Source organism: Meriones unguiculatus, chromosome 6 (assembly GCF_030254825.1).
Source record: "Meriones unguiculatus strain TT.TT164.6M chromosome 6, Bangor_MerUng_6.1, whole genome shotgun sequence".
Classification (NCBI taxonomy): Eukaryota; Metazoa; Chordata; class Mammalia; order Rodentia; family Muridae; genus Meriones; species Meriones unguiculatus.
Window position 1 is genome coordinate 18095236 of NC_083354.1, and position 27671 is coordinate 18122906.

The 27671-nt window shown below is 40.9% G+C and overlaps 1 protein-coding gene across 9 annotated transcripts in view; it reads right to left on the bottom strand.

Moving 5' to 3' along the window:
• Positions 1 to 24001, bottom strand: part of Sltm (SAFB like transcription modulator) — a 45576-nt gene extending 21575 nt beyond the window's left edge. For 3 of the 9 annotated variants that reach the window (XM_021626607.2, XM_021626604.2, XM_021626603.2), the window contains exons 1-5: positions 23648 to 23953; positions 22663 to 22750; positions 12881 to 12945; positions 9998 to 10195; positions 9113 to 9160 (exon numbers count right to left, since the gene is read on the bottom strand). In XM_021626607.2, coding sequence (XP_021482282.1) covers positions 9113 to 9160; positions 9998 to 10195; positions 12881 to 12945; positions 22663 to 22750; positions 23648 to 23809 — 561 coding nt within the window. In that variant the 5' untranslated portion in view covers positions 23810 to 23953. Of the gene's footprint in view, positions 1 to 9112; positions 9161 to 9997; positions 10196 to 12880; positions 12946 to 22662; positions 22751 to 23647 lie in introns of all 9 variants that reach the window. The other 6 variants (XM_060384818.1, XM_060384816.1, XM_021626609.2 and 3 more) reach the window with 3 other exon arrangements.
• Positions 24002 to 27671: the final 3670 nt, after the last annotated feature.

The following is a 27671-nucleotide window of genomic DNA, read 5'->3' on the forward strand; positions in this document are numbered from 1 at the left end:
TATCAACAAAAAGGCTGACATGCTTATTCAACATTAGTGGGGAGAGCCAGGAGAGCGCCACGACCTCCATTAGTAAGTCTGCAGGCGCCAATTCTTCTACCATGGAGTTCAGGGATCAAACTCAGGTGGCAGCAAGCATCTTCACCCACCTAAGCCATCTTAGCAGCCTGTTGGAGCTACTTTTAGCATATGATGTGGAATCAGAAATATCATCTGCAGTGGAGCAGATGCATGGCAAAAAAATAAAGAGAACAAACAAAGCCCGCCTCCCTTCCTACACTTCAAAATGGGAAGAAGATGATGACATGGAGTCAGTGCCAAGTTACTTTCTTGAAAATTACGTTAAATAAGTTCAAAGCTTTCACAAATATACTAGCAAACAGCCAATAAAAATGCTATTTGTGCTACAGGCAATCAAAGCAAAGAGCACACCCATTTGAAAGAAGTAATTTTAAAAAGCCAGGCACAGCGGCACACGCCTGTAATCCCAGCACTCTGGAAGACAGAGGCAGGTGGATCTCTGTGAGTCCCAGGCCAGACTGGTCTACAAAGCGAGTCCATTAACAGCCTGTCTCAAAAAACCAAAATAAGTAATTTTAAAGCAAAATATTTTATATTTCCCAAACTTAATGTGCTAGTTTTAAAACAGAAATATCTCAATGGGAAGATGTTATTCTTGGAGAAGAAATTCTGTCTAAGGAAAAATTGCTTTAAAAAATGGATACACTGTGAGAGAGTAAGAGGCTTGCCAGTAACTAGACTACGGCCTGCAGCCAGAAAAAAAAAAAAAACATTTTTGTTTATAAAGAAAAAACTGCAGATTACTAAGGTAGTTCCACCAAGATAAACTCTCCCAACATAAGCCACAGAAAAGGAAGAAAGCACAGCAGTCTCAAAAGATGAGTTTCCCAGGAACACCTCAGTCACACAACTCTTAATACAAGCTGCGTAGACAGTTAACTGGTTCTGGTGAGCTGGAAAAGCTCCCATAAGCAAAGCCTTAAAGTACTGCGTCTCCAACACCCCACTGAAGTATAACAGAACCCTGGAAGCACTTGTTCCAACAGGCTGCCGACACCATTCCCACAGCGTCTCATCCTGCAGGTCTGAAACGGACGGAGAATGCGCACCACTTAACGTGTCCAGCTGATTCTGGTCTGCAGGTCCAGGAAAGACTTGACCAAGTCCTCCTGCCTAGCAGTGAAAGAAGACTTCAAGCAAAACTTTCAATGCAAGTCAAAATTAAAATTTTTACCAAGGATGACAACCATAATGGTGGTGTGTGTGTGTGTGTGTGTGTGTGTACACGTGTGCACACCCACAAGAGTGTGTTGGTACATGTGAACACAGAGGCCAAAGATCAATGGTACTTGTCTCTCACTGAACCTGGAGCACAGTTAGCTAAACTGGCTAGTCAGAGAACTACAGGGATCTGACTGTCCCACCCTGTCATCCCTACCTCACCACTCCAGAGTTCCAGGTATGAATTACATTAGGCTTTTACATGGGTGCTAGAGATCTGAACTCGGGACTCAGGCTTGTAATATAAACCAACAGCAATATAAATCCTATCAGTCTGTGTACTAACACTACATTCGATGACCTCTTTCTCATTTAAACTTTACTCTTTACTGTACATGTGCGTGCGCATGTACTCACATGTGCACATGCAAACATGACTGTAGAGACCCTTGGGAGGCATTAGCTCCAGCACTCCAGTCCTCTGTAAGAGCAGTCCATGCTCTTCACCACTGGGCCTTCTCTCCAGGTCCCTAGGCATTTTTCTTAGTTCAGTATGTCTACTGAAGGATGTTATAAGCCAAGTGCTCCCACACAGTGTTTAACTCAGCATATAACTCCAAGGCACACAGGACAGAGGGCCCTGACACAATTCTTAGGAACCAATGCTGATGAGAATAGAGTTGCAGGTTAGTGAATGACCACATATATAAGCTCATGCTCATTCTACTAATAGCACTATTAGGGTTAAACTGGGTCTAAACACGCTTCAAACTCCTTAAAATATAAAGACAAACCAAGAAGTACAAGAAGGGACAGGACAATGTCCATACCTATGACACCTGTATACAAATATGCAATGTATTTGAAAATAACCTCCCCATTGAAAACAATCTTTCAATTAGTCAGTTCGGGGACTATTCTGAATAAGAGCATTTCATGCATGAAAATGAACCGCATTCTCTAGAAAGCAGGTGCTAGAGCGGTGTGTCCCGTAGTAAGGCCTACAACCCTAGTCAAGTGCTGAGGGACTTAGCATAAAATGCCTCTCTCCACGCACTCTAGGGACAGCAAGACGTCAAAGTCAAGACTCACATGCACCCTTCAGTCAGCCACATTTTCCTGTCATGCTTTAGGTGAGCGTGTAATATACATGTGTCTGCATGGTAAGTAGAAAGTAAGTTCAGCCTGACTGAGTCAGCCTTCAAAATCATCGTATGTAACTGCCTGAAATCTAGCTGAAAACACACTCAACAGTGTGGAAAACAAATTGGCCCAAGTAAAAAAAAAAAAGTTTTATGGGTAACAGCAACAAGCTGGCATGTGTTAAATACATAAGCCCACAATAAGCACTAAGTAGCTGCTAAAATAAAGTCACTGAATAAACAAATACATTGTGCGATACTAATCTTTCTAAACAGCGTAACTTCAATACTGTGGTAAATTCAATAGAACAAAGAAAACCCAACAGTATGGAGCGACTTAGTGAAAAGAATATGATGTAATATAGACAAACAAATAACTAAATGAGCCAGTGAGATGGCTCAGCAGGTAAGGGCTCACTGGCAAACCCGACGAGCTGAGCTTGACCCCCAGGCTCACATGGGAGAAGACAAAGCACTCCTAGAAGCTGTTCTCTGATCTACACACACACAATAAAATAACTATATTTTAGATATAGTTAACAAATTTTTAAAGAATATGCGACTGAGCATAAGATGTAGGTAATTAGGCAATCTTTACCACTAAAACAGTTTACACTGAAATGTCATCCATCTAGACTTTATTTAGTAAACTCACACGTGATATAAAATGTCTCAAGGATAAAAATAGATATAGAGCAACCACTAGATTGAAGGGGCACTAACTTTATGAAGAGAACAGGAGTACGTATAGCTTTGCAAAGTACCCACACCAGGCCTAGTGGCGCACACCTTTAGTCCCAGCACTCCGGGAGGCAGAGGCAAGTGGATCTCTGTGAGTTCGAGAACAGCATGGTCTACAAAGCAAGTTCAGCATAGAAAGGGCTACACAGAGAAACCCTGTCTTGAAAAACAAAACAAAACAAAAGTACTCAATCTCTCATGTCTCCCCAACTTCCACTTCCCACCCCCAAAAAAGGCACTAAGACTAGAAAAGTGCTGTAAACACAGGTACTCACAAAAGGGAATAGACATGGCAGAATTATATGGTACTACAGGGGCTCTTCTCATTGTTCTTTTTAAAGATGTATTCATTTATATTTTAGGGGTACAAGTAGTTTGCCTGCATCCACTGAATATATGCCTGGTGTCTGAGGAGGCCATAAAGAGTACTAGATCCCCTGAAACTAAAGTTACAGATGTGAGTTACCATGTGAATCAAACCCAGATACTCTGCAAAAGCAATCTGAACACTAAGCCGTCTCTCTCGCTCTTTTATTCCGTGAGACAGGATCTCACTATGTAGCCCTGGCTGGCCAGGCACTTGCTATATCAACAAGGTTGGTCTCCAACTCACCGAGATCCTCGTGTGTCTGCATCCCAAGTGCTGGGATTAAATCTGTGTACCATTATACCTAGCTTCTTGAGGTAAGAAATGTATAAGATTTAAAGTCCTAACAACATTCTAGAAAGAAATGTTCAGGAAATTCTCAAATTAATGACATTTTTCAAATTAGTCAAACAACTACAAAAACACTAATTACACATGTTCATGCTAAGATCTAGAATAACACACCAGTCTAGCAAGAAAGGGTTTGTTCTGAAATATGGTACTGGAGTCAAACCCAAAAGTTTGTACATAGTAGTCAAGCACTCTACCAACTGTGCTGTATCCCCAGCTGGGCATGGCGGCGCACGCCTTTAATCCCAGCACTCAGGAACTCAGGGAGGCAGAGGCAGGCAGCAATTCTATGAGGCCATCCTGGTCTACAAAGTAAGTCCAGGTCAGTCAAGGCTACAGAGAAACCCTGTCTCGAAAAACCAAAAAAGAAAAGAAAAAGGAAGAGAGAATCTTCTCAAAGTCACAGTACTATAAGTAGAACAGAACAGGAAGTAACTTCTATCCCGAGACTTAAACGTCAAGACAAAAGCAAAGGACTGAGTTTACCCAGAGCTACCCTTACACAAACATTCTTATTTGCGTATTTTTAAAGAAATAGACTAGGTCAAGGCTTTTTTTTAATGTACTTTACGTATACAGGTATTTTATCTGCATGTATATCTGCACACCAGAAGAGGGCATGGGATTTCATGGACTACCGTTAAACTGAAGTTATAGAAGGTTGTGAGCTGCCATGTGGGTGTTGTGAATTGAACTCAGGACCTCTCAAAGAACAGCGAGTGTTAACTACCGAGACATCTTTCCAGCCCAAATCAAGAATGATTTTTTTTTTTAAAAAATTACTCATAAAGGAATGTCAGGGAACTACATAGACACTTTTGAATATCTCATTTAACATCTTTGATGTGAAATCAAAAAACATATTTGAAATACATATAGAATGAGATTAAAATAACTGCAGACTCAAGCTGGGCATGGAGGCAGGTAGATCTCTGTGAGTTTGAGGCCAGCCTGGTCTACAGAGTGAGTCCAGGACAGCCAAGGCTACACAGAAAAACCCTGTCTCGAAAAACCTAAATATAGATAGACAGACAGACAAATAAACAGATAACTGTAGATTCTTCAAAAGTTACAGATTAAATTTTTTAAACCAATACTTAAAAATAGATAAAACAAATCAACCAAAATGTTTTAGTTGGTGCTCCACTCCTAGCAGGCAGAAATGATCTTCAATACAGTAACATGTTCATCTTAGTGAGAATATGCTTTAACTAGGCCAGGCTTAGTGGCGCACACCTTCGATCCCAGCAATCGGGAGGCAGAGGCAGGTGGATCTCTGTGAGTCTGAAGCCAGCCTGGTCTACAAAGCAAGTCAAGGACAGCCAGGGCTACACAGAAAAATCCTACCTAAAAAAAAAAAAAAAAAAAAAAAAAAAAAAGCTATAACTAACTAGGGAATACTTAAGTCCTTGGTGGTGGTATGTTACTTTAAGACTACTGTACTTAATAATGTGTTGTGAGGGCTGGAGAGATGGCTCAGAGGTTAAGAGCACTGGCTGTTCTTCCAAAGGTCCTAAGTTCAATTCCCAGCAACCACATGGTGCTCACAGCCATCTATGATGAGAGCTGATGCCCTCTTCTGGTGTGCAGGTGTACATGTGTACATGCAGACAGAACATTGTATACATAATATAAATAAATAAATAAATAAATAAGTCTTTAAAAAAATAATGTGCTCTGAGCTAGAGGAAATGGGTAGCTTGAAGTATCCCTATGAACTATTTATAGAAAGGGCCTAGAAATAATGAACAACTCAGGAGCAGTGAACACTCATTACCCTGACTGCTGCCTGACACAGCATTTACCAATAACAGGAAGCAACGGCTCCATGTAGGTCTAGCAGAAAGAAACTAGAGCACCTTTATATACACCAAAAATAAAGACAGCTAAAATGCTCACTAGCATGTGAGAACACTCTCAACTCCAAGAATAATAACAGACTGACCTACATTAAATATACTAAACCCACAAAATAAAAGTACAGAAAGCAAAGAAAATCAAAAGCTCATTTCATTAGTACTGTTGAAGGTCCTGGTAAATTATTTTCCATTATTTTGGAAACTGGTGAATAAAAGGAGAAAAAAAAAATTGACACACATATCCTGGTTTTCCTTTATAAATGACACTACTGTCTAGAGAAGACAGGAACTCCACAGGAGAGCAACAGAACCAGAAATTTGAACACAGGGGTCTTCCCAGAGACTCATACTCCAAGAACCATGTATGGAGATAACTTAGAACCCCTGCACAGATGTAGCCCATGGCAGTTTAGTGTCCAAGTGGGTTACATAGTAATGGGAAGAGGGACTGCCTCTGACATAATCTGATTGGCCTGCTCTTTGATCACCTCCCCCTGAGGGGGGAGCAGCCTTACCAGGCCACAGAAGATGACAATGCAGCCACTCCTGATGAGATCTGATAGACTAAGATCAGAAGGAAGGAGGGGAGGACCTCCCCTATCAGTACACTTGGGGAGGGACATATGTGAAGAAAGGGGTGGGAGGGTAGGATCGGGAGGGGAGTAGAGAGGGGCTTATGAGGGGATACAACGTGAATAAAGTGTAATTAATAAAATAAATAAATATAAAAATTATAAATAAATAAATGGCACTACTGGGTAATCAGATAGTACATAAATAAAGGGTTAATTCTTCTAGAAATATTCCAGTTAATGCTATGACCACTTTGAAATTCATCATTTAAGATCCATACAAAAAGACAAAACCAGCACAAGGGTAGCAATCCTACCAGTGAAGCACTTGTCTCTCATGCCATCCTTGACTTGTCTCTCATGTAAGCCCAGCAGGCTACTGCCAACATAGCAACTTCAAGTAACCATAGTAAGCATATTATGTTTAAAGACAGCATGGAATGTAACCATCAAAATCTAGACTTTGGAGGCTCCACTGCAGGGATGGGGAAACTATTTTTGTAGAAACACACCCAGGCCCATTCATTTTTACACTGTCTCTAACTACTTTCAAGCTACAGTGGTACAGCTGAGTAGCTGTGACACACACCATATAGCCCACAACAGCTAAAATATTTATTATCTGGCTCTTTAAGGAAGACTTTGCAACCCTTGCTCTAGGAGATAACCAAAGTTCTCAACAAGTAAAACTAGGAGAAACTAAAGCAGAGAGCAAGCCTACAGATTAAAAGGTGTTAACAGACACGTCAATCAATCACAAAGGGTAGGTCTGAACTCAAACAAGACCTGCAAAGACAAAATATCCACAGCTGAGTGGATATCTGAACAGTAATTAACTTCATTACTCAGTGACATAATCACTTTCATATTAGAAATTTCTTTAAAGCTACTTATGAACTTTGTCATGGAAAATGGATTTGCTTTTCAATACTGCAGAAAGTACATTGTAAATAGAGACAGAGGAAGTAAGACAGGCTGAGAGAGCTATAGAATTTGGGTAATAGTTATATCTTATACCCTAACACACAATATATATTCATGAAAATTGTTTAGAAGCATCACCTCACAGGAGAATCTGTATAAATTTGTATGTCTCCAAATGGTTTGCATATACATTACTAACAAAAAGGAAAATAAGGGACATTATATTTTCTTAGGATTTTTAGACAGGGTCTAAATTTTTAGACAGGGTCTAGTTTCGGAGCTCTGCCTAAGCCTTGTACCTGGAATCCTTCTGGCTGTGATGTACCTGTTTTACCATCCAACTTCCAGAGTTAGAAGCTCCATAATTCTGAGCTAAAACATTTTACTTAAAATCTCTCTAAAGATGTAGCCTTCTATAGCTGGGCATGGTAACTCACACCATTAATACCAGCACATGGGAGGCGGCAGAGGCAGAGGCAGAGGCAGGCAGATTTCTATGAGTTCAAGGCCAGCCTAGTCTACAAAGCTTGGCCACACAGAGAACCCTGTCTCAAAAAACCAAACCAAACCAAAACAACAAAAGATTTGTTTCAACTTTAAAAAGATAACCATTTCATTAGATGCTTTACTTCCACCTGCTGAACATGTTGTAATAAAGCAGCCTGTGGTGTAAACAAGGAGGGAAGATACAGCCCTGCCATGCAGCTCATAATCTTTAATGTGGAATCATCCTACTAATGAAGTAAAAAAGCTAGTTGCCGAAAATATGAAATTCAATTCCAGTTTTCTGAAAATGAGTACTCCCCTTATCTGAAGGTTGATCTCCCTCATCTATCACACAGAAATGAATGTGCACAGACAGAAGAGGGCCAGGACTGCTGCCTCTCAATGACCAAATGGCCCCTTCCTGAGTATTACATGCAACCAGAAACACTGTTTCCAGAAATGTCAGTCCTCTTCCACTGAGATAAACAAGGAGCCACAGCTCACCTCATTGTTCCTGTGAGGACCACCATGGAAAAGGACAGAGAGCCACAAAAAAAAAGTCCATTTGCCTACATGTATGTCTGTGCATGATGTGCGTGTCTGATGGCAAGTAGAGGTCAGAAGATGTCTAATCCCCTAAGACTGGAGTGACATGGTTGTGAGCCACCTCATGGGTGCTGTGATCTAAACCTGGCTCCTCTGCAAGCAGTAAATGCTCTTAACCAGGGAGCCAACTCTCCAGCTCCAGCTCTGTAGTATGAACATGTGCTCCTGTAGCTATTCTTCTAGTGGACACTATTGAATGACAGACTCAGTCACCATTTTTCCTAAATCTAGCAATCTGGTCAATGGCATAGTATTTCTATTTGGCTGTGAATAGATGAAAAGACAGAAGACGGTTTTTAACAATGCAGAAATTGAGTTGTTTACAACATTAGGAAATCACACTTTCAAACGTACACTATGCATAACATGGGCCGAGACATCGCCAAATTCATGTGCTATCATTTCCTAACAACAATGTCAACAAGAGAATTTCTCACTCTCACTGAAGTTTACCTTAGCAATGTTAAATTAATAAAAAAAAAATTAAATAAGGCATTGAAAAGAATATCATACTTTAAGTTATTTATACCAAATTGGTAAAAGAATCAAGATTATTGACTTTCCAAAAGTCTACTTTCTGAGAAATCTCAATTTTACACAAAGGCTGAACTTACTAACTCTAAAAATAGGGACCTCAGTTCCTAATCATTTGTGTGGCACCAAAAATCTTCAGCTACTAACAGTTTATAGGTATCACATTTGAAGTTCAGGATTAAATTTAAGGCAGTTTTATTAATTAAAGAATTACAAAGTAAAAATAAGACTTTTTTCCAAGCCCTTCCACCCACAATGTTATACTCACAGGACTAAGTGCAAACTTACTTGGGCTGTTAGAAAGGTATCATCTTCACCTTCTTGAGCTTCAATTTCCTAAGTAAAAGGTATACAATAGCTTTGCTTTACAAAACATCTGGAAACAATGAGAATGCTTTGACATTCAAACCTGGTTATAACTGTGGCCACCAAACCAGGAATTCAGGCTACACTCTCTATGACAACATTAAAAAAAAAAAAAATCAGTCATGCTACTACATGAAATTTCTACTACATGCTACTACAGAAAATTCTTGAGCCCCTCATTTACCAGGGTAGGCAGGAGGCAAGCATTTTATGAAAACTGACAGTCCTCATTCCCTATAATTCAATGGTTTCCTAAGATCTAACATACTACAAAACAAGATAAATACTATTTTAAAGCAAATATCTCAAAATTGCTTTACAATTCAACTTTAATTTTCTTACCCTCCATAATAAAGAGATATAACTTTTTATCTTACTGAAGCAGCCAAAGGGGGTGCGGGACCTACCACCAGGCAATCCTGGCAAGGTCAGAGTGAAATAGGAACACTCGCTTCTAATGACATGGAAAAGGCAAAACAAAACAAAACACCCAAATCTTAAATACGCCAGGGTTGGAAAGAGGCTATTACATACACAGAAAGTAGCCTAATTATAAAGTCACTATAGCATGTTATATATAAAAGCAGAATATAGAATCAATAGTAATTTATGGCATGGCAACAGCTATGTAAATATATATGTAAAATAAGCAAAAAAATTTAAGAGCCTTAAGTAATAGGATTCTGGGTAATTTATAAATAACTTTTTAAGTTCTGAGACCTCTAAATCCAACTAGAAAAAAAAAATACTTTATATTAGTAAACCTTAATTTATCTGTGTCATGTTTTAACAAAACTGGCTAAAGACCTGACTTTCGATGTCCTCTTTTTCTCTATCTTCTATTGCTTCTGTCTCTATAAATTCATGAGTTTTCTTGTTCTCTTCTGTAGAAAGCAACTCCTGGGAATGCACAATTTCTTCTTCATTTTCACCAAATTCTTCCAAGTCCTTTAGCTCGTCATTTCCATCTTGTTCATGTGTCTCTTGATTCTCCAATTCACAGTCCTTTTAATGGTAAGAAAATTTGGTACAACTAGAGATAAAGTGGTGTGGGTTATCCACCAAACACTTTTGGAAATTTACAACTTTACATGCTGCAGATTTGATTGTATTTCATGATATTCCCAGAGTCAAAGTGCAAGCGTTTTTACCTGTCATATAAACTGTCTTTTAAACAGGTAGTCTGTACCAAAGCCAATGAGCCATGACTGAATCTCAAAGTTCACACTGAAAATAACAAGCTGAACTGCTAGAGACGTACTTTAAGCTCAGTTATTTAAGAGTTACCAAGCCACGGTCTAAGAGCTGTCCAGAAGGCATGGCTGCTAAGAAGTGAACTGATTCTCCATTCTCCGTGTGCCAGTCTGATTTAACATCAAAAACCCTAAAAGTCATATGCATATTTAAATATGAAGTTTACTTCTAGTTAATAGTAAAGAACTCCCAATTGCTGCATCAATCTTCTCTTGAAAAGTATGCATATTGTTCATTTAAATTTGTTTTAAAACTTCTCACTGCCAATTTAAATATGAGGGGGGACACAGGGTGGACTTAGCTCTGTACAAGGTCTGTGTCCCCTTCAAATTTAGAGTTACAGTTTATTGGTAGGAGGAAGGGCTGACAGCCACAGAAGCACCTTCCTTATTCTTCCAGTGAATCAAGAAGATTTAGTAAGTTGTTTTTGGACTAAAAAGGAAAAGCCAGTCTACTTGCCATTTACAGCTGAACTCAAGAGACAGCAGAATGTCTAGTGAGAGAGGAGGACAGAGAGGACCATGCTGCCCTACAATGCAGTGTGTGCTCTGGTGTGAGTAACACCACCACAGCGACCCTAGGGCAGGGCTGGACGCTCATAGCAGTGTAAGTAATTTAATGATGGCAGAAGCACACAAGCAAAAAGATGTAGGCAGTCACTGCAGGAACTGCACCATTCTGAAGCAAACCTGGACTTCACTTCCCCCAGAAACAACTGCTGTACTGCCCAGGTATCTAGGCATTAGGTGTTATTTACCCATCACTATTCTAAAAGTTTCCAAAATTTACAAATTCTAGAAGAAAAGAAATTCACTTATTTTATCAAATACATCACATATACTTTCACAGTGAAGGAAAAAATCTTAAGAACTAAAGGTACATTCACACAGAGTTTTCTAAAAATCCCTTTTTCTCTTCTAGACATTACCACAGGTTGTTTTAAGGCTGACACAAAGGTAATCCTTCCTAGCAGCTGGGACATCTCACTACTCTACCCAATGAAGTATGTGTCTCCTCCAACATTCCAAATGACTGACCAAAAGTTCTGGGAGGGCTGGAGAGATGGCTCAGCAGTGAAAAGCACTGGCTGTTCTTCTAGAGGACCAGGGTTCAATTCCCAGCACCCACATGGCAGCTCACAACTATCTATAACTCCACTTCCAGGAAATCTGACACCCTCACACAGACATACATGCAGGGAAAATACCAATGCATACAAAATAATAATAAATCAGTAAACTAAAAGTTCTTTTGGTAAGTTGCAATGTTTTCCAGCTTACAAGTTTTACTCAATCACACACTAGTAAATGTGTAGAGAAAACATGAAACAGACCCAATGAAAGACATACCACAAAAATAATACATACCAGAACTTAAGAGTGCTTAAAGGCGCAAACAAAAGCTGACTACAGGATGCAGTCAATAGTGGCTCCCCAGGCAAACAGACAGTAAAACCATCTGCTTTAAGTGCATCTATCTTTGCATGGTATGATGTGTGTGTAGAGCAGAGAGGCACAGAATTGGGATGCAAGAGCTACAGGTGAGAAAGTGGACATAAGCGGACTTCACTGTGGGACACACAAACACCCAGAGACAACTGTGACAATGTGAGCTAACCATACACAGAACACAGAACAAATGGGAATAAAAATGCATGTAATTAAAAGAGAGCTGTGATCTGTAATTCCTGCACATGCCACAGTCCTCAAGACCCAATGAATAGCCCTGAAAGAAACAAAATAAAATACCCAACTACAAACAAACAAACCCAGCTACAACTAAAAATAACGCCTTCTGTACCTGTAATACATAGAACTACCACTGTCCCAATCAGAATTACTTACTTAATTTCTGTTTTTGAGGTTCAATTGGTTCAAAAGTTGTGATGTATTTATCTTTAAAGGGTATAACAAATTCTTAATTTGATCTTTACTAGATACTAACACATGAGCAACTTTCCCTCTTCAGCTTTCAAGTACCCTACATATTACAATATCAATAAGTTAATGCAACGAACAGACTGAAAAAAATCACAGCATCCTTCACAAGTGGAACCAACATATCATTATCCTGGTTGTTATCCAGGCCTCGGATTCCCACTTGAATGGCCAAACACATTCATTAGTTTTAGGTTTTGGCTTTTTGTTTTTTGTTTTTGTTTTTTTGAGCCAAGGATCTATGTAGCTTAGGCTAGCCTCAGAGATTTGCCTGCCTCTGCTATGATTAAAGGTGTGATCACCACACCCACCCTAGTTTTCTTCATGTCTCTTTTGGCTGAAGATTTACCTCGCATACACCTTACTCAGAAGAAGAGCTCATGGGGCTGCCAATATTTAAGTCTCTTTAACCCATGTACTTCCATGTCTACTGTTCAAGTCAGTATCTATGAATTCAGTACCCAGAGTAAACATCTTAACCTAGTGATTAACACTTTACCTTGACAAAAGCATCATCTTCCACAGAAGCATCTCCACTCAACTCATCTGCTTCTTGTTTTTTACCTGCGAAAGAAGGAAAATGCGCTAACAACCAATATTTTATTACTTTAAGGAGAAAAAAAAACCAACACTTATTCTGCAGTATCACTCTCCACTCCTAAAATCATCTACAAAGCTAATTCAAACTAAAAGCCACCTAGACACAGCTATCCCAAAGGGGGAAAAAAAGCTTTACCAAAGCCATGCCACCTCACAGACATGCATGCTGCCCAGAACCCATCAGCTCAACTCACCCAATGCCAGTGGTACATTTTCTTCATACACATACATTCTGTCTCCACCTCTGTTAGCGGCAGTGCCTTTCAACAGTAGTTTACAATCTACATATGTAACCAGATACCTACAGCCAAATTCAAGACTCAATGCACATAAAATCCTTAATCCTCCTCTTAACAGCTTTACCTGAAACATCTCACATTTGGCCAGCCATGATGGTACACACCTGTAATCCCAGCAATTTGGGAGATGGAAGTAGGAGGATCAAGAGCTCAAGTTACTGCTCAAGTCTGAAGCTAACCTGGGCTATGTGAAAAAAGTCTCTCTTATCACCTTTACAACATGCCAGTTGATACAAACTGCCTAGCTCTGTTTCCAGGACCTCTCACCTCCCCATGAAGGAAAAAAGGTCGTTTGGCACAGGGGCTGGCTGACTGCTCCCTTTTCTCCAGAGCCTCAAGTAGTAGTTGCTCCGAGCACTTAACATTAGGGCCAGCTGCTGCTCAACACGATCCTTAGCTGATGCAAGCCAGGAGAACTGAGGAGACTATCCTCAGCGTCCTGGCAGACTGTAAGATTTCCCTGTTCAGCTCTCATTTTCAAAACCACATTATTTGGTGGAATTTAAAAAGTGCTACTGTCTGGCTGGAGAGATGGCTCAGAGGTTAAGAGCACTGACTGCTCTTCCAGATGTTCTGAGTTCGATTCCCCATCAACCGCATGGTGGCTCAAAACCATCTATAATGAGATCTGGTGCCCTCTTCTGGTGTGCAGGGATACATGCAGGCAGAACACTGTATACATAATTAATAAATCTTTAAAAAAAAGTGCTACTGTAGTTTTACAGGAAGAAAAACACCCATACACTCAATGCTAAGTTTCTTGTCTTCAAGATACCCCCCAAAAAACTATCTAAAAACCTGTAATGTACCATAAATGCCACCTTTAAAAATCACAGCCACTGAAACTTTAGTATTTAAATTTTAATCTTTTTTCCCATTTCTTTTGAAATATGAATGGATGTTTCCTTTTGAGGCAAACTGAACTGCATTTTTCTTTTGCCTGTAACAAATACTGACAGTGCTGCTGCCTAGGCTTAGGATTCAGTGACTCCAAAGAGCCTAGTTGCTTGTGTAAATGTTAGAAAGTTAGTCTTTCCCATATTTCCTGTCCTTCACATGTTCTCAAAACCCTCTCTGTGAATGAGTGATAACAGCAAACAAGATGCTGGTCCTACAAGCGTAAGAAGCAAAACTGAGCATGTGTTTCCCATTTACTCAAGCAGCAGCTCATGCCTATGAAAAAAATAAATAAATATATTTTTAAAGAGGAAGGAATGTCTCACTCTGTAGCTCAAGCTGACCTTGCCCTGGCAGTGATCCTACTGCCTCAGCCTTCTAGTGCTGTGAATACAATGTACGAACTACTATCCTTGGTTTGAACTTCCTATTTAGAATACTGGTGTTACATTTTAGGAAAAACATACATTTATAATGTAGTTTAAAAATTAAAATTATCAGTTTTATCACATTTACTTTTTAGCATTTTACACAACAATCAAAGAATCCTATGGGAAGCCTGAAGTCTAAATATAAATATAGAAATGATTTCAAGGGCAACTGCTTCATAGCCCTTGTTCATTAGACTCTATCAATCTATTGAAGAAAGCTGACAAAGGTGCTACTTTTCTGAAAACTGGATGCAAATGAGTTCACTAAATTTTTCCATTACATTATAGAAGGGCATCTCTTAATGCAAATATACAAGGGCTGAGAGACGGCTCAGCAGTTTACAGCACTGGCTGCTCTTGCACAGGACCCAGGTTCAGTTCTCAGCACCCATGTGGCAGCTCACAACCATCTGTGACTCCAGTTCCAAGAGATCTGATGCCCTCTTCTTGTCTGCACCAGGATCAGAACATATGTGCAAATTTGTATACATGCAGGCAAACACACATAAAATAATAAACTTTTTTAATTTTAAGGATGCTACCTTTTGGAGAAAAAGATTTTAAAAACCTCACACCCTTCCCTCTACAAATACACACCCAAGTATCGCTTTTCTCTTTGTAATTAGAATCTACCTTACAATTTTACAGTGCACTTTTAAAAAATACAACTTCTTACCAGGCATGCTCAGGTACATAGGGCAGGTTCCCACAAAAGAGAAAAGGAGCTTAGAGCCCAAGTAGCATGTCCCAAACCAGCAAAGTCATCTGCTAACCTCTCAATTCCGGTGTCTGACTTTTTTGACCCATAACAAGGCACTGTTCTAGGGAATGGTCAGTCCACACGGTTTACAGACACTAGCCTCAGCATGGCAACAAGCCACACTCTAGGCACACTTCGAGGGGTTTAGAGGGAGCTCAGATTACACTTCAGCAAAGAAACTACATCCTCCCTGCTGCTGCTCACACGCTTCCTGCGGTCCAGACCTTACACCGTGGCTTCTACACTCCCGTACCATGCTTCCCAACCTCCCAGCTACTCTGAAGCTCATTCCACGGACTACAGCACTGAGGCTGAAAAGAACATATTTAAACCAAGCCAAATTCCACCCCAGCAGTCAGGGTCTCTGAGGAGCTAAAACAGACCAGGGGCTCAACCGTTCTTTCTCCTGCTGTAGATAATATAGAAGGTGGAACTCCCAACAGCTAACTAACTTGTCCCAAGACACAGTGAAGAGGAGGCAAGGGAGAGTACACAGGTCTGTTGCTCTGCACTGTTTCCAGATGTCATGTTACATGAAAGCACTACAGTTACTCTCTCCTTACAAACTTTAAAACCACCAGAACAGGATTGGGCAGTAACTGCAGTACACAGCATGAGAAACCTGAAAACTCACTAGCTTCTGACCACTTTCATAATGTGTAACTCTGGGTGTACTTAACTAATGCTGAATTTGAAACTACACTGCAACTGTTTCCTCTATGAATTCCCCACAGCCTAACTAACCTCTGAAGCTTCCTGTGCACCATCGCAGAGACCCAGGCATGACACTACAGCCAGCAGGTGTTCCCCCGTCCTGCACCCCCGACTGATCATAATACTAAGTTGTAGGTTGGACACTAGTAGATTCAAGGTCTGGACATCTAGGAGGCCCAAGTGGGACAAAGGTAAGAGGTGACACGGCAGTCAAAAAGAGTCATATGCAACCTCATCCTTTCAACAAGGCTAGAGTATAACTGATACTATAAATTATATCTTTTTGTGTAGTTACAGATGTGAGAGGACTTCAAGAACGATCAAATTCTGACAATACTACATTTAGTAAATTTTATCAGCTTTATCAACCATTTCTGTCTGCTCCCTGTGCTAGCAAAGGTCCTACAGACAACTTTACGTCCTTTGTCCTTCAGAGAATCTGGCTTGTACCACAGAAAAACACACTGGCCCAAAGAAAAGTAGCATGACCAGGATGAAGGCCAACTCAAAGTAATGAAAACTGCACATTACTTTTTAATGCTTTGGCCAGTAAACATTCTCTGGAAAAAAGCAAAACATAAAATGAAAGCAAAATTAACATATCACATCTTAAGCTATAGTAGAAGTATATATATTATATATATATAATATATATACTTTGAAATATATGAGATTCACCAAAATGCTATTTAAGGAAAAATCACATAAGCCAAAGTTGACAAAAACAGAAACAGTTCTGTAAGTGACAACTTAATAAAATCTAAAGGCCTGCTGCCAGTGGTGGCACACGACTTTAAGCCCAGTTTAGGAGGCAGAGGCAGAGGCAGAGGCAGAGGCAGAGGCAGAGGCAGGCTGATCTCTGTAGGCTCGAGGACATCAATGGCCTACAGAGTTGAGTTCTGCGACAGGACAGAGCTACACAGGAAACCCTGTCTCCAAAAACAAAAACAGAAATCTCAAGGCCAGTCATGCCTACGAACTGCACACTTGCTCTGCAAGAGTGGCTACTCTGTATTCCACCTACCAAGTTAAACTCCTCCCACAATCATTAGAAATATCTGTACCTAGCTGGGTATGGTGATGCACACCTTTAATCCCAGCACTTGAGAGGCAGAGGCAGGCAGAGTTCTAGGCCAGCCTGGTCTACAAGAGTGAGTTACAGGTCAACCAGGGCTACACAGAGAAATTATCGCAAAAAAGAAAGGAAAGAAATATTTGTTTACTGAAATATATGAATGGCTACATCAAATAGGATAAATCTAGATTATAAGGAGCTAGCTTTTACCATAAAACATTTTTCAGTTTTCAGAACTCAAACATTTCAGAAATACATATTAAGGTTTTAGGTTACAAAATGGGTTTTCTTCTCCAAAGGTAAATTAGTCATTATAAAGATTTACAATCTTCTTTAAGTTCAGAAAAGGTTACAAAACAAAATCCACTTAATAAGTAGACTTTAATCTCTCCAAGTAACTTTACCAAAAAGCACAGGTGAAATACAGATAAAAGCTGAGTTAAAGTTCAGTGGTATAGCTCTTGCCTAGCGGACATGAGCCCTGGGTCCAATCCCCAGTGCAGGGAGGGGAAGAAAGCTTAGTTACAGAATTTCTGTTGGGAAGAAATACAGTTTCCAACCAACCACTGACATTGCCATCCAGGACCTCCTCCCAAACCCAGGCAGTAGCCAAGAACATGTTTTCCCATCATGTTTTATTGTCTATGTTTGTGTATGGGCACATGCCAGGCACATGTGTAACAGGAGTCAGTTTTCTCCTTCCATCACATGGGTCCTTAAAGTTCGAACTCAGGCTATGCGTGGCAGGCACCTTTTGCCACTGAGACATATTGACAGCCCCAGACTAGAATATTTTAACAAGAAATCTTGCCTTGTGGTAACTGCTATTATGAATTCTAGCTACTGCTACTTTATTTCACTTTATTCTTGAGATAGGCTCCCTATATAGCCCAAGCTAGTCTCAAAATTAAAACTGCTGCCCCTCCCCAGTGTTGGGATTACAGGTGCACACCATCATAACCAGCTATATTTTAGCTTCTACTAACATTTTACTAATAGAACAAAATTTTTGAAAGTCTTGTCTTAAATATAATTCACATTCGTAACAAATCAATACTCAAAGTATTTAAAGTCCCTTAAACCTGTCTTTTAAAGATAATTAGAATAAACATACAAGATGTTTAAAGACAGTGAGGGGTCAGGGGTATATAGTTCTGTAGCAGAGCACCGGGCCAGCATGTGTGAGGCCCAGACTGACAACCTAGTGCAATGAAACATGTAAGTAAAAATAAAAAGTAGTAAAGCTTAATTGGGTTCCTGTTGGGCTAAAGTTTATACCAATCAACTAAAAACAGTTCTAGGGCTGAAGATTTGGTCCAGTGAGTAAGAGCACTGGCTGCTCTTGCAGAGGACCCAGGGGTGACTCACAGCTATCCATAACTCCAGTTCCAGGAGAGCTAATGCCTCTTCTGGCCTCCAAGGACACCAGGCATACAGGTAGTACACAGGCACACATAGAGATGAAACAAATAAAATTAATAAATCCAAAAAACTTTAAAACTTTATTTCTTTGTTTGTTTGTTTGTTTAGTTCTCCTTACATTTCAGCATACCTATGAGAATCAAACATAATGTGAAAGGTTTTGGTACAGTCACCCAGAGAAAGCAGTATAGCCCCAACTGCACGTGAGAACTGTCCAGACATTTAATGCAGAGTACAGACTACATAGACGGCCAGAGTGAGAAAACTATGAGAGGAAAGTGATTGTTTTCAGATTCTCCACACTGAACAGAGCTGGTTTCTAGCTACCTTTGACAAGCACCAGGTCTGTGATATGGACTTACTTCAGTTGTTAAAGAAGAAAAAAACAGGCATAGAGTGGTGCCTCACCTGCTGGGAGCACTTGCTCTTCTAGAGGAACTAAATTAGGTTCCTAGAGCCACATGGTGGCTCACAACCATCTGTACCTCCAGAGTCTAAGCCCCAAAAGATCCAACACCTTCTGACTTCTTCAACCATGCACGTGATACACATACAGGCATGCAGGCAAAACCTCATGTTTTATAAATCTTTAACAATTTTTAAGTAAAAAAAATTCTTGAATATAATGACAAATTTAAGGTGGTATGGTTATAAAGCTATTTTTGCATATATATATATTTTTTTTTTTTTTTTAAATTATCTAATAAAAAAAGAAAACCATCCCACCTGTCTGAACTGGAACACACTGAACTACTATTTCAGAGTAGAAGGGCTGACACAGAGGCTGTGCAGCCTCGGGTTTGCAGTTCACTCCAGAAGCTGCACAACACTGAGGTCCTTTCATTCTATCAGAAGAATGGCTGATTAAAAAAATCAATAATCCACATGAGCTCTAAGCCATTGTTCAATCTTTTCATTAAAACCTCACGCCATCAACACTAAAGGGTTTTTTTTTTTCCTGAAATTCCCATGCAATCAACAGGTTTTTGTTTTTGTTTTTAAACATGAGTTCATAAAAAGAAAATAAATTCTTAAGTCTTCAGCACGGACAGAGAATACCTAAGATGACTGTCCTGGCAGTAAAGTGCTACAAAGGCATTCAATTAGCCACATGCCATACTTGATAACATAGGTGAGAGTGCAAAGGTACCTTAGTGATAAACAGTACAGGGATTAATGGCTGAAACAAATGAGCTAGCTCTGTGAAATGAAAATGGCATACAATCCCTCACACTAGGTGATCTTCCAGCAAGCGTCAGGAGGCTTTCCAAAGCAGCTTTAAGAACAATGACATGAGCTGTGTGGTCTCAAGTATACTTCACACAGTGAGTATATAAGGAGAAACCACTATGACCCTGAGATAACCTGGTAAGACTATTAATGCCTGGTGTAAATGTTTCCTACAAATATACAAGGAAAACAAGCAGCAAGAAGTATTTTAGAAAGGAAAAGTTACGAAGATGATAGCCTTCAAAACTTATTCAATAAACATCTGAGCGCACATTACACCTCTAATGGCACATTCAGGCCTTTAGAAGTGTAAGGATTACATCCTGGGCCCTTCACTGATCCTTACATTATGGATCTTTCAGTTTGGCAGGCACGGGAGAAACACCTGTGACACTCCTGTGCTCAAAGTCCACCTCACACTACAATTTTGTTAGTGACTAACATTTCAACATACTATATAATTTAAAGCAGGTAGTGGGGCAGAACGACCATGGGACTCAACTATGCAAAATGTGCTCAGTGCTAGCTGATATCCTATCTGATAATTTTAAAAAGTTTTACAAAATAAACACATAATATTATCTTGTGTTATTTTCTCATGAAAATATTAGATATTAGATGCTTGGCCAAACCAAAATTCCAAATTATACTTATTTCTATAGGGGAAAATCCTAAGTTTTTTTAAAGCCTGTATGCACTAACAATTAGTGCATACACTAACAATTCAGAACCAGTTAAGTTATTATATTTAATTCCGAAAACTGTACTGACTAAATACATAATTTGCTAATGTGTATAGGTGATTTTAAAGGTTGAAAATCTAAAAGAAATCAGATACAGTGTCTCTGAAACAAGGCAGGGAGGCATTAGCTCTACCTGTTTAACCACTTTAACACACACCCAAGTAATATGATAGTACCTCTCAATGGGAGAAGCTTTCATCTAGGTTACTCATTAAAAAGTTCCCAGGAAAGAGACTGTAAATACAATGAGAACTAATCCAGGATACAAACTGTTTGATATTAGCCACGTTATTACAAATACCAGAACACACTACAACTTAATCAACATCACGGACTTTTGTCCTTGTAACTCTGCTTTTGAAACATTTTCTATTTAAAGACTGTAGACTCCTTTTCCTCTAATCTGTTTGAACATAATGATTTAACATATTTTAGGTGGAAGGAGAGCAATAGGGATTGAACCCACAGCTGGCACACTGAGTTTTACCTCCAGACTGAGCATACATATATGTATAGAGATATACTATATATGTTTTTCCAGAACTACAAATATAAAAAAAACAAAAATTTCAAAATCAAACAACAAAAGCATATGTGAACTGAATAAATCAATGGCTTATCAATGCTAAAATCATTAAGTTAACTTGAGACTATGATTAATACATAGCTTGTCAGTAATCACAATACACGAAATAAATGATGTGAATCAGAAAACTAAACAAAACATGTTCATTCCTGATGTATTTTTTCCCACTACGAAATAACTCCTGCTTCACCAACAGCTTCCAAGGTGATACAAATGTATCTTTCAAGTTTAAAAGCCCATAGATCTTTAAGACAATTTAGTTAATCTTCTAAAACTCTATCTCCATGTGGCCATTACTTCTGACCCAAGGAAGGCTTTTTATCCCTTTTTAATTTCTAACAGCACAAACTGGAAACTCTTGAATCAAGAAATCTCAAATAGTGAGCTGGCCAGGTCCTGAGACATAGTGCTTAGGGTCAAAATTGAAGATTCTCTTCTACTAAAATTAATCTATTCAATTATCTTTGTTTTGGAGACAGGGTTTCTCCGTATAGCCCTGGCTGTCCTGAAACTAGCTCTGTAGACCAGGCTGCCTCAACCCAGAGCTCCGCCTGCCTCAGCCTCCGAGTGCTGGGATTAAAGGTGTGCCCTGACCATCTGGCCTATTCAAGCATTTTATACCCATTACAATCGTGTGTACCTCAGGTGCAGCAGCAATGAAAGGCTTATGTCAGTAACAAAATGTCACAGAAGTCCATGACTTATTCTGCCTGGAAACTAGACCAAGCATTGAATAGCTATTTGTCCACCCTCTGCCACAGACCTTGATAAGAGGGGAGATTTACAATTATTCAAGTAAGATTACACTCACCAGATGTTTTTAAAAATACCTAATTTCTACTTATTATCATAATGTTCATTTGAAAATTACTCTTAGCTATTCACACCAAATCATTCTGCCCTGGAAATGCACCTAAGCTAATTTTAAAGCATGACATTTAAAGCATGACTTTAGTATCCCCATAGCTTAAAACTTCTTTAAAAGCTAATTAATTGTGGAGTTTTTGCCTTCGTCTGAGCGATGAGGTTTTTTGAATTTCACTGAAAATAATTAGACTGCATAATGGAATAAATACAAAAAAACCCAGTATGTCAAATAAAACATTAAATATAAAAGTTACAGAACTTGAATATACCAGAGAGAACAGCAAAGAGCCAAGGAGAGGTCTGATAGGGGTTTCATCACAACTCTGCCAATTGTGGGGCAAGGTAGACCTGGATCAAACTGCATTTTACACTTCAGTTCTTCCAACTATGACGGGTAGGTATGCAACTTAACTTTGTACCTTTCTCCAGAATCAATAAACAACGTTCTCACTTTCTAGTCGTCTTCAGCCGAATCTAAAAGGCTACAAGTTACTCGGAGCCTGGTAACAGTAACTTTTCTTCCTTGACCCAAGAAGGCAGAGTGCCAGAGGGAAATAGCAAAGAGTAGCACTATATAAACAGGGCAAGTGGTACAAGAGCAGAGCCAAGTTATATAACCAAAATATATTTTAAAATATGTTCAGAACTCGTAACAACCTTTGCCTTTGGTTGGTTTCTTGTTTGGAGTATCAGTTGAAACAGTTAATTCAATATTATCTGGATCGCCTCCTTCCTCTTCAATAGCCTACATTAGAAAGAGAAGTTAATATGCTACACAAACTATCTAAACTTATTTTATAAAAACTTAATGAAAATATATTAGCAAACCTCAAGCCTCAAGACATTAGAACTGCCAGTTATTTTACAAACCGACTTCACAAACGAGTTATTATACTACACAGATGGAGGGGTCATTAAGTAACAAAATGTCATGGAACTTGAAATTCCAATGAATCGATGGTTACACGTCACATATACTGAACAAGAATCTAAATATGTTCTATTACAAGAAACTTTGTAGCTACTTAAATAAAGAAGAGTTTTTCCTAATGTGTATTGCGTACACTTGTTCCCCTCTCCGATTCCAAGGCTTCACAGGAATAAACCTTAAAGCTTAACAGGGCTGAGAACGTGGATGATTAGGCTGATGCAATAAGAAATTAAAAATTAAAAATAAATCAGCTAAAAAGCCCAGTGGGGAGAAAAAAAAAAAGATAAACCTTCCTTCTCATCCACTCATCAACTACCACTACCGATTTCTCCGAACATGGGTGAAGAACGGTTGGACACAATTAAACGGTAACTTCGACCAAGTCAGCAAACTAACCATCGCCTCGGAGCCGGAGCGATGCACGCGAGGCGCACAGCCCACAGGCCAGGGTACCCAGCGACGCCAGGGTCTGCAGCACCGCCCTCGGCAGGCCGCGGTGTCGACGGAGAGGACGTCCCGGGGGAGGCAGGGGGGCGCGACCGGCGGCGGCTCGCGAGGCCGCTGGAAGGCCAGGCTCGCCGCGGAGGCTCGGGCCTCGCGCGCCCGGCACGCAGAGGCGCCGCCCGGTCCTCCCGGTCCTCTCGGTCCGCGGAAGCGCAGCAGCCAAACGGCGCGGCCTACGCTGCCCTACGCACAGCGTCCGGGCCTCACCTGCTTCAGCCGGGAGACCAGTACCGTCTTGACCCCGTTGATGTCCAAGTTGCGGCGCTTCAGCTCGGACCTGAGGTCGATGACCCGCAGCTCGGTGATCTTCTTCCCTTCCGCCTGCCCCGAGGCTGCTGAGGCTATCACGGCCCCGGCAGCGGCAGCCATTTTGGAAAAGCAACGCGCTGCCGAGGCAGCGAGTGGGATGCAGGGCGGCGGCGGCGGAGGAGGAGGCAGCCGCGGTGGAGGCGGTGGCCGCGGCAGCACCAACTTCCAACCCGGGCCCGGGCGGCCAGCGGCGCCGCGCTACGCTGCGCACAATGAGCCGCTGACCACGCCCCCCGCGGGGGCCACGCCCCCCCGGCCCGCAGCCCCCGCGCAACCTGCAGCGGCGCAGGGATGACGCGTGCGCGTGCGCACTGGGCAGCCATGGCGGGGGCGGAGCTCTGGGCGGACCAGCGGTAAGGCCTCCGGCGTGGCCCGGCGCTGTCCCCGTGCATCCCACGGTTCAGCTGTCCTCTGCGCCGCGGCTCCCGCCTCTCCATTAGCCAAATTCTCGTCGCGTCTCGACTCTAGAGCCACCGCCGCGTGAGAGGCCACTCCAGAGTACTGAGAGTAGGCGCGACTCTTCGCCGAAACGAGGGGGCGTGTGCGCACGCCTAGCCTCCCCGGAAGGAGTACGGAATCATCACGGAAAAGTGGTCGGGGTACACTGGTGAACCTAGGTCGGCGGGTTCCGCCCCCGAACGCCCAGCGAAACCTGCAGAGGCAGGAACCTGTAGGACACGCCAGGGGACAGTGTCACGCTGTGACCACCCCCCCCCCCCCGAAGCTTAGCCCATGTTTGCCTGAAAACCACCAGGAAATCGTCTTCTCCGTGCTGTCCTCAGTTGGCCCATCCTCCCAGGTGGACCTGACAGCTCAGTGAAATTAACAAAAAGAGTAAATTAGCTTATAAGTACTTGTTCCCCTGATCTTACGCAGTGTACGCTCTCATGTGTCCTTAGCATTTGGTCTGTCAAGGTCAAGGTCCATTTAATGGAGAACCAGCCCGTACTAGTGAGTATCTTTTTGTAATTTTATTGAGTTTATTGATTGATTTTTTTTTTTTTTTTCATCGAGACAGATTTCCTTGAGTAGCCTTGGCTTTGTAGACCAGGCTGGCCTCGAACTCACATCCGCCTGCCTCTGCCTCCCAAGTGCTGTTTTACTCAGTATTTTTGATCATCACAACAAACATTTATGGAATAAATTTAAAAGTTCGATAAAGTTAGGATATACATGGAACTGAATTAGCATTTCATGGTGATGATTTGAGGGGTTTTGTTTTGTTTTTTTTTACTCCTTTCTCCAATTTTCTGGTTACAAAACTCAAAGTGGGCCAGGCAGTAGTGGCTCATGCCTTTAATATCAGCACTTAGAGCCCAGCGCAGTGGCTAATGCCTATAATCCCAACATTCCAGGAGGCAGTAGCAGGCGGGTCTCTGTGAATTTAAGGCCAGCCTGGTCTGAATCCAGGACAGCCAAGGCTACACAGAGAAATCTTGTCTTCTAAAACAAAAACAAATCTCCACAAATGCTTCTTGGCACAGGCACCCACGTTTGGTCAATACACACACAATAATAATAAACACATTTATTTGTTTGGTTTTTCAAGACCGGGTTTCTCTGCGTAGCCCTGGCTTTCCTGGAACTCTGTAGACCAAGCTGGCCTTGAACTCAAGAGATCCACCTGCCTCTGCCTCCCTGAGTGCTAGTATTACAGGTATATACCACCAGGCCCAGCTGATAATATGTTTTTATACAAAGCCACTTGTTGTTTATTGAGCTTTTAACACTTATGTTTTCCTAAAAGCTCATCAGTAAACAAATCTGTGTTCAGAAGTATTTGGTATTATAAATTCCAGCAGACCTGGCTTTGGGTAAACAATGTTACTTTTTCTGCTTTGCTTATGTGATAATGGGCTATTAACATGTACTCTCACAAATACCGAAGACTTAAACAGCAGCTAGTCTGCCCACATGAAACTTATACTGTGAATTCAAAGCAAACATTAATAAGTCAGAAAAAGACTTGTGCAATTATAACTCTAGCCAGTGAAATAAAGTAGATGAACATGACACCCCGAAAGCCTGTATTATTTTAAAATAATCCTTAGAAATGGGTTGAAAGGTGGTTGTATTATAGAAGAGGAAGGTTAAGTCAGGCATACACCTATAGACAGGTGAAAGTTGAGGGCCAGCCTAAACTGGGGAGCTCTTGTCTCAGAAAAGAGAGTCAATATAACTAGTTCAAGAGCACAGACTAAATTGGAGATCCTGAATGATTCTAAATCTATTGCCTTTTAAAAATTCTAAGTTCCAATTTATGCTGTTCACTCCTGAGATTTAAACTGCTTTTCACATTCTTGTACATCATTGGTCCTGACACCTACCCTCAGGTGGACTTCTACATCTTCCCTGTCTTGAAATACAGTTGACCCAGCTATTTTCTGTTGGCAGCAAATGCATTATTGTTTTCTTGTCCTAATGCAAAGTATGGAAGTTCTGGTAATAACAGATGATTCAAAAGTACTTACTCAGCCATATTTAAGGGCCCAAGGATGTTGCTGAGCAGCAGGTAGAGCACTTACCTAGGTTGAGCTGTGGCCCAGTACTTGAGTCCCTGCACCAGAGAGAGAAGGGAGGGCAACACAGAGAGAGACTGAGGCTGAAATATAAGGAGATGAGCCCACCATTTGAAGTTAAAAAAAAAAAGAGGCATTTGCTAATGCTGAAAAACTGTTGAGACACTGAACATTATTCCTAAGTAGCTTCTAAGGAGAAAGAGTGAAGGGGGGTGGGGGGAATGTAAGGGCTATCCTGGGAGAGAGGCCATTCCAAGTTTTGTTTTGAGATGTTAACGTATTGGATTCTGGGACCAAAGATGAATCTGAACTAAAGAAATATTGCAGGGACTGTGTCTATGCTTCATATCATGTTGAAAACAGCACTGTGTCCCCAAGACACTTGTCATTTATAGTGAGTGCCACCACTACTTGGGTAGAACAAATATAAATTATCTCTGCATTAAGATACAAAACTGGAAGCTGGGCACAGTGGCACAGGTCTCAACACTCTGGGTGCAGAGGCAGGTGGATCACTGTGAGTTCGAGGCCAACCCTGTCTACAAAGTGAGTCCAGGAAAGCCAAGGATACACATAGAAACCCTGTCTTGAAAAACAAACAAACAAAAAACTACAAAACTGCCCATAGGTGGTGGAGGCAATGTTGGCAGCAGCAGCAGCCCATGCCTTTAATCCCAGGATTTTGGGAGTTCCAGGCTAGCCTCGTCTACTAAGCAAGTTCCAGGACAGCCACTGTTATGCAGAGAAACATTGTCTCAAAAAACAAAACAAAAATAATGAAATAAGTAAAAATGAAACCTTAAAAAAAAAAAAAAAGACAGAGTAAGGAGAAATTTTTTTTTTTGGAAAAAAACCTGGGCACCTATAATCTCAGCACTCACAGAAGCAGAGGAGGGTTGGTCAATGTTAGTTCAAGGCCAACCTGGCCTACAAAGCAAGTCCAGGACAGCCAAACCTAAGCAGAGAAACCCTGTCTTGAAAGACAAAAAAAGGGGGGGGGGAAGTAACCCCAGTAGGTATGTATCAATGCATTCCTTCACCCCAGAATTGAGAAAGGCAAAGAAGGATCATAATGAGTTTCAGGTAAGCTTGGGCTACATAGCGAAACCATGTATCAGGAAGAAAAAAAAAAGACCAAACCCAAACTCACTATTTAAATTTACCAATATTCAGTCACACAATCTGGTTCCAGATCTCTAAACACAAACAAAAATTCATTCACAAAGAATACCAAGTGTTGTCAGGCATGGTGGAACAATCCTGTAATCGCAGCACTCAGGGTGGCAGAGACAGGTGGATCTCTGTGAGTTCAAGGCCTGCCTGGTCTACAAAATGAGTACAGAACAGCCAAGGCTACACAGAAACTCAGCCTTAAAAAAGAAATCTTTAAGTAAAAAATGAAA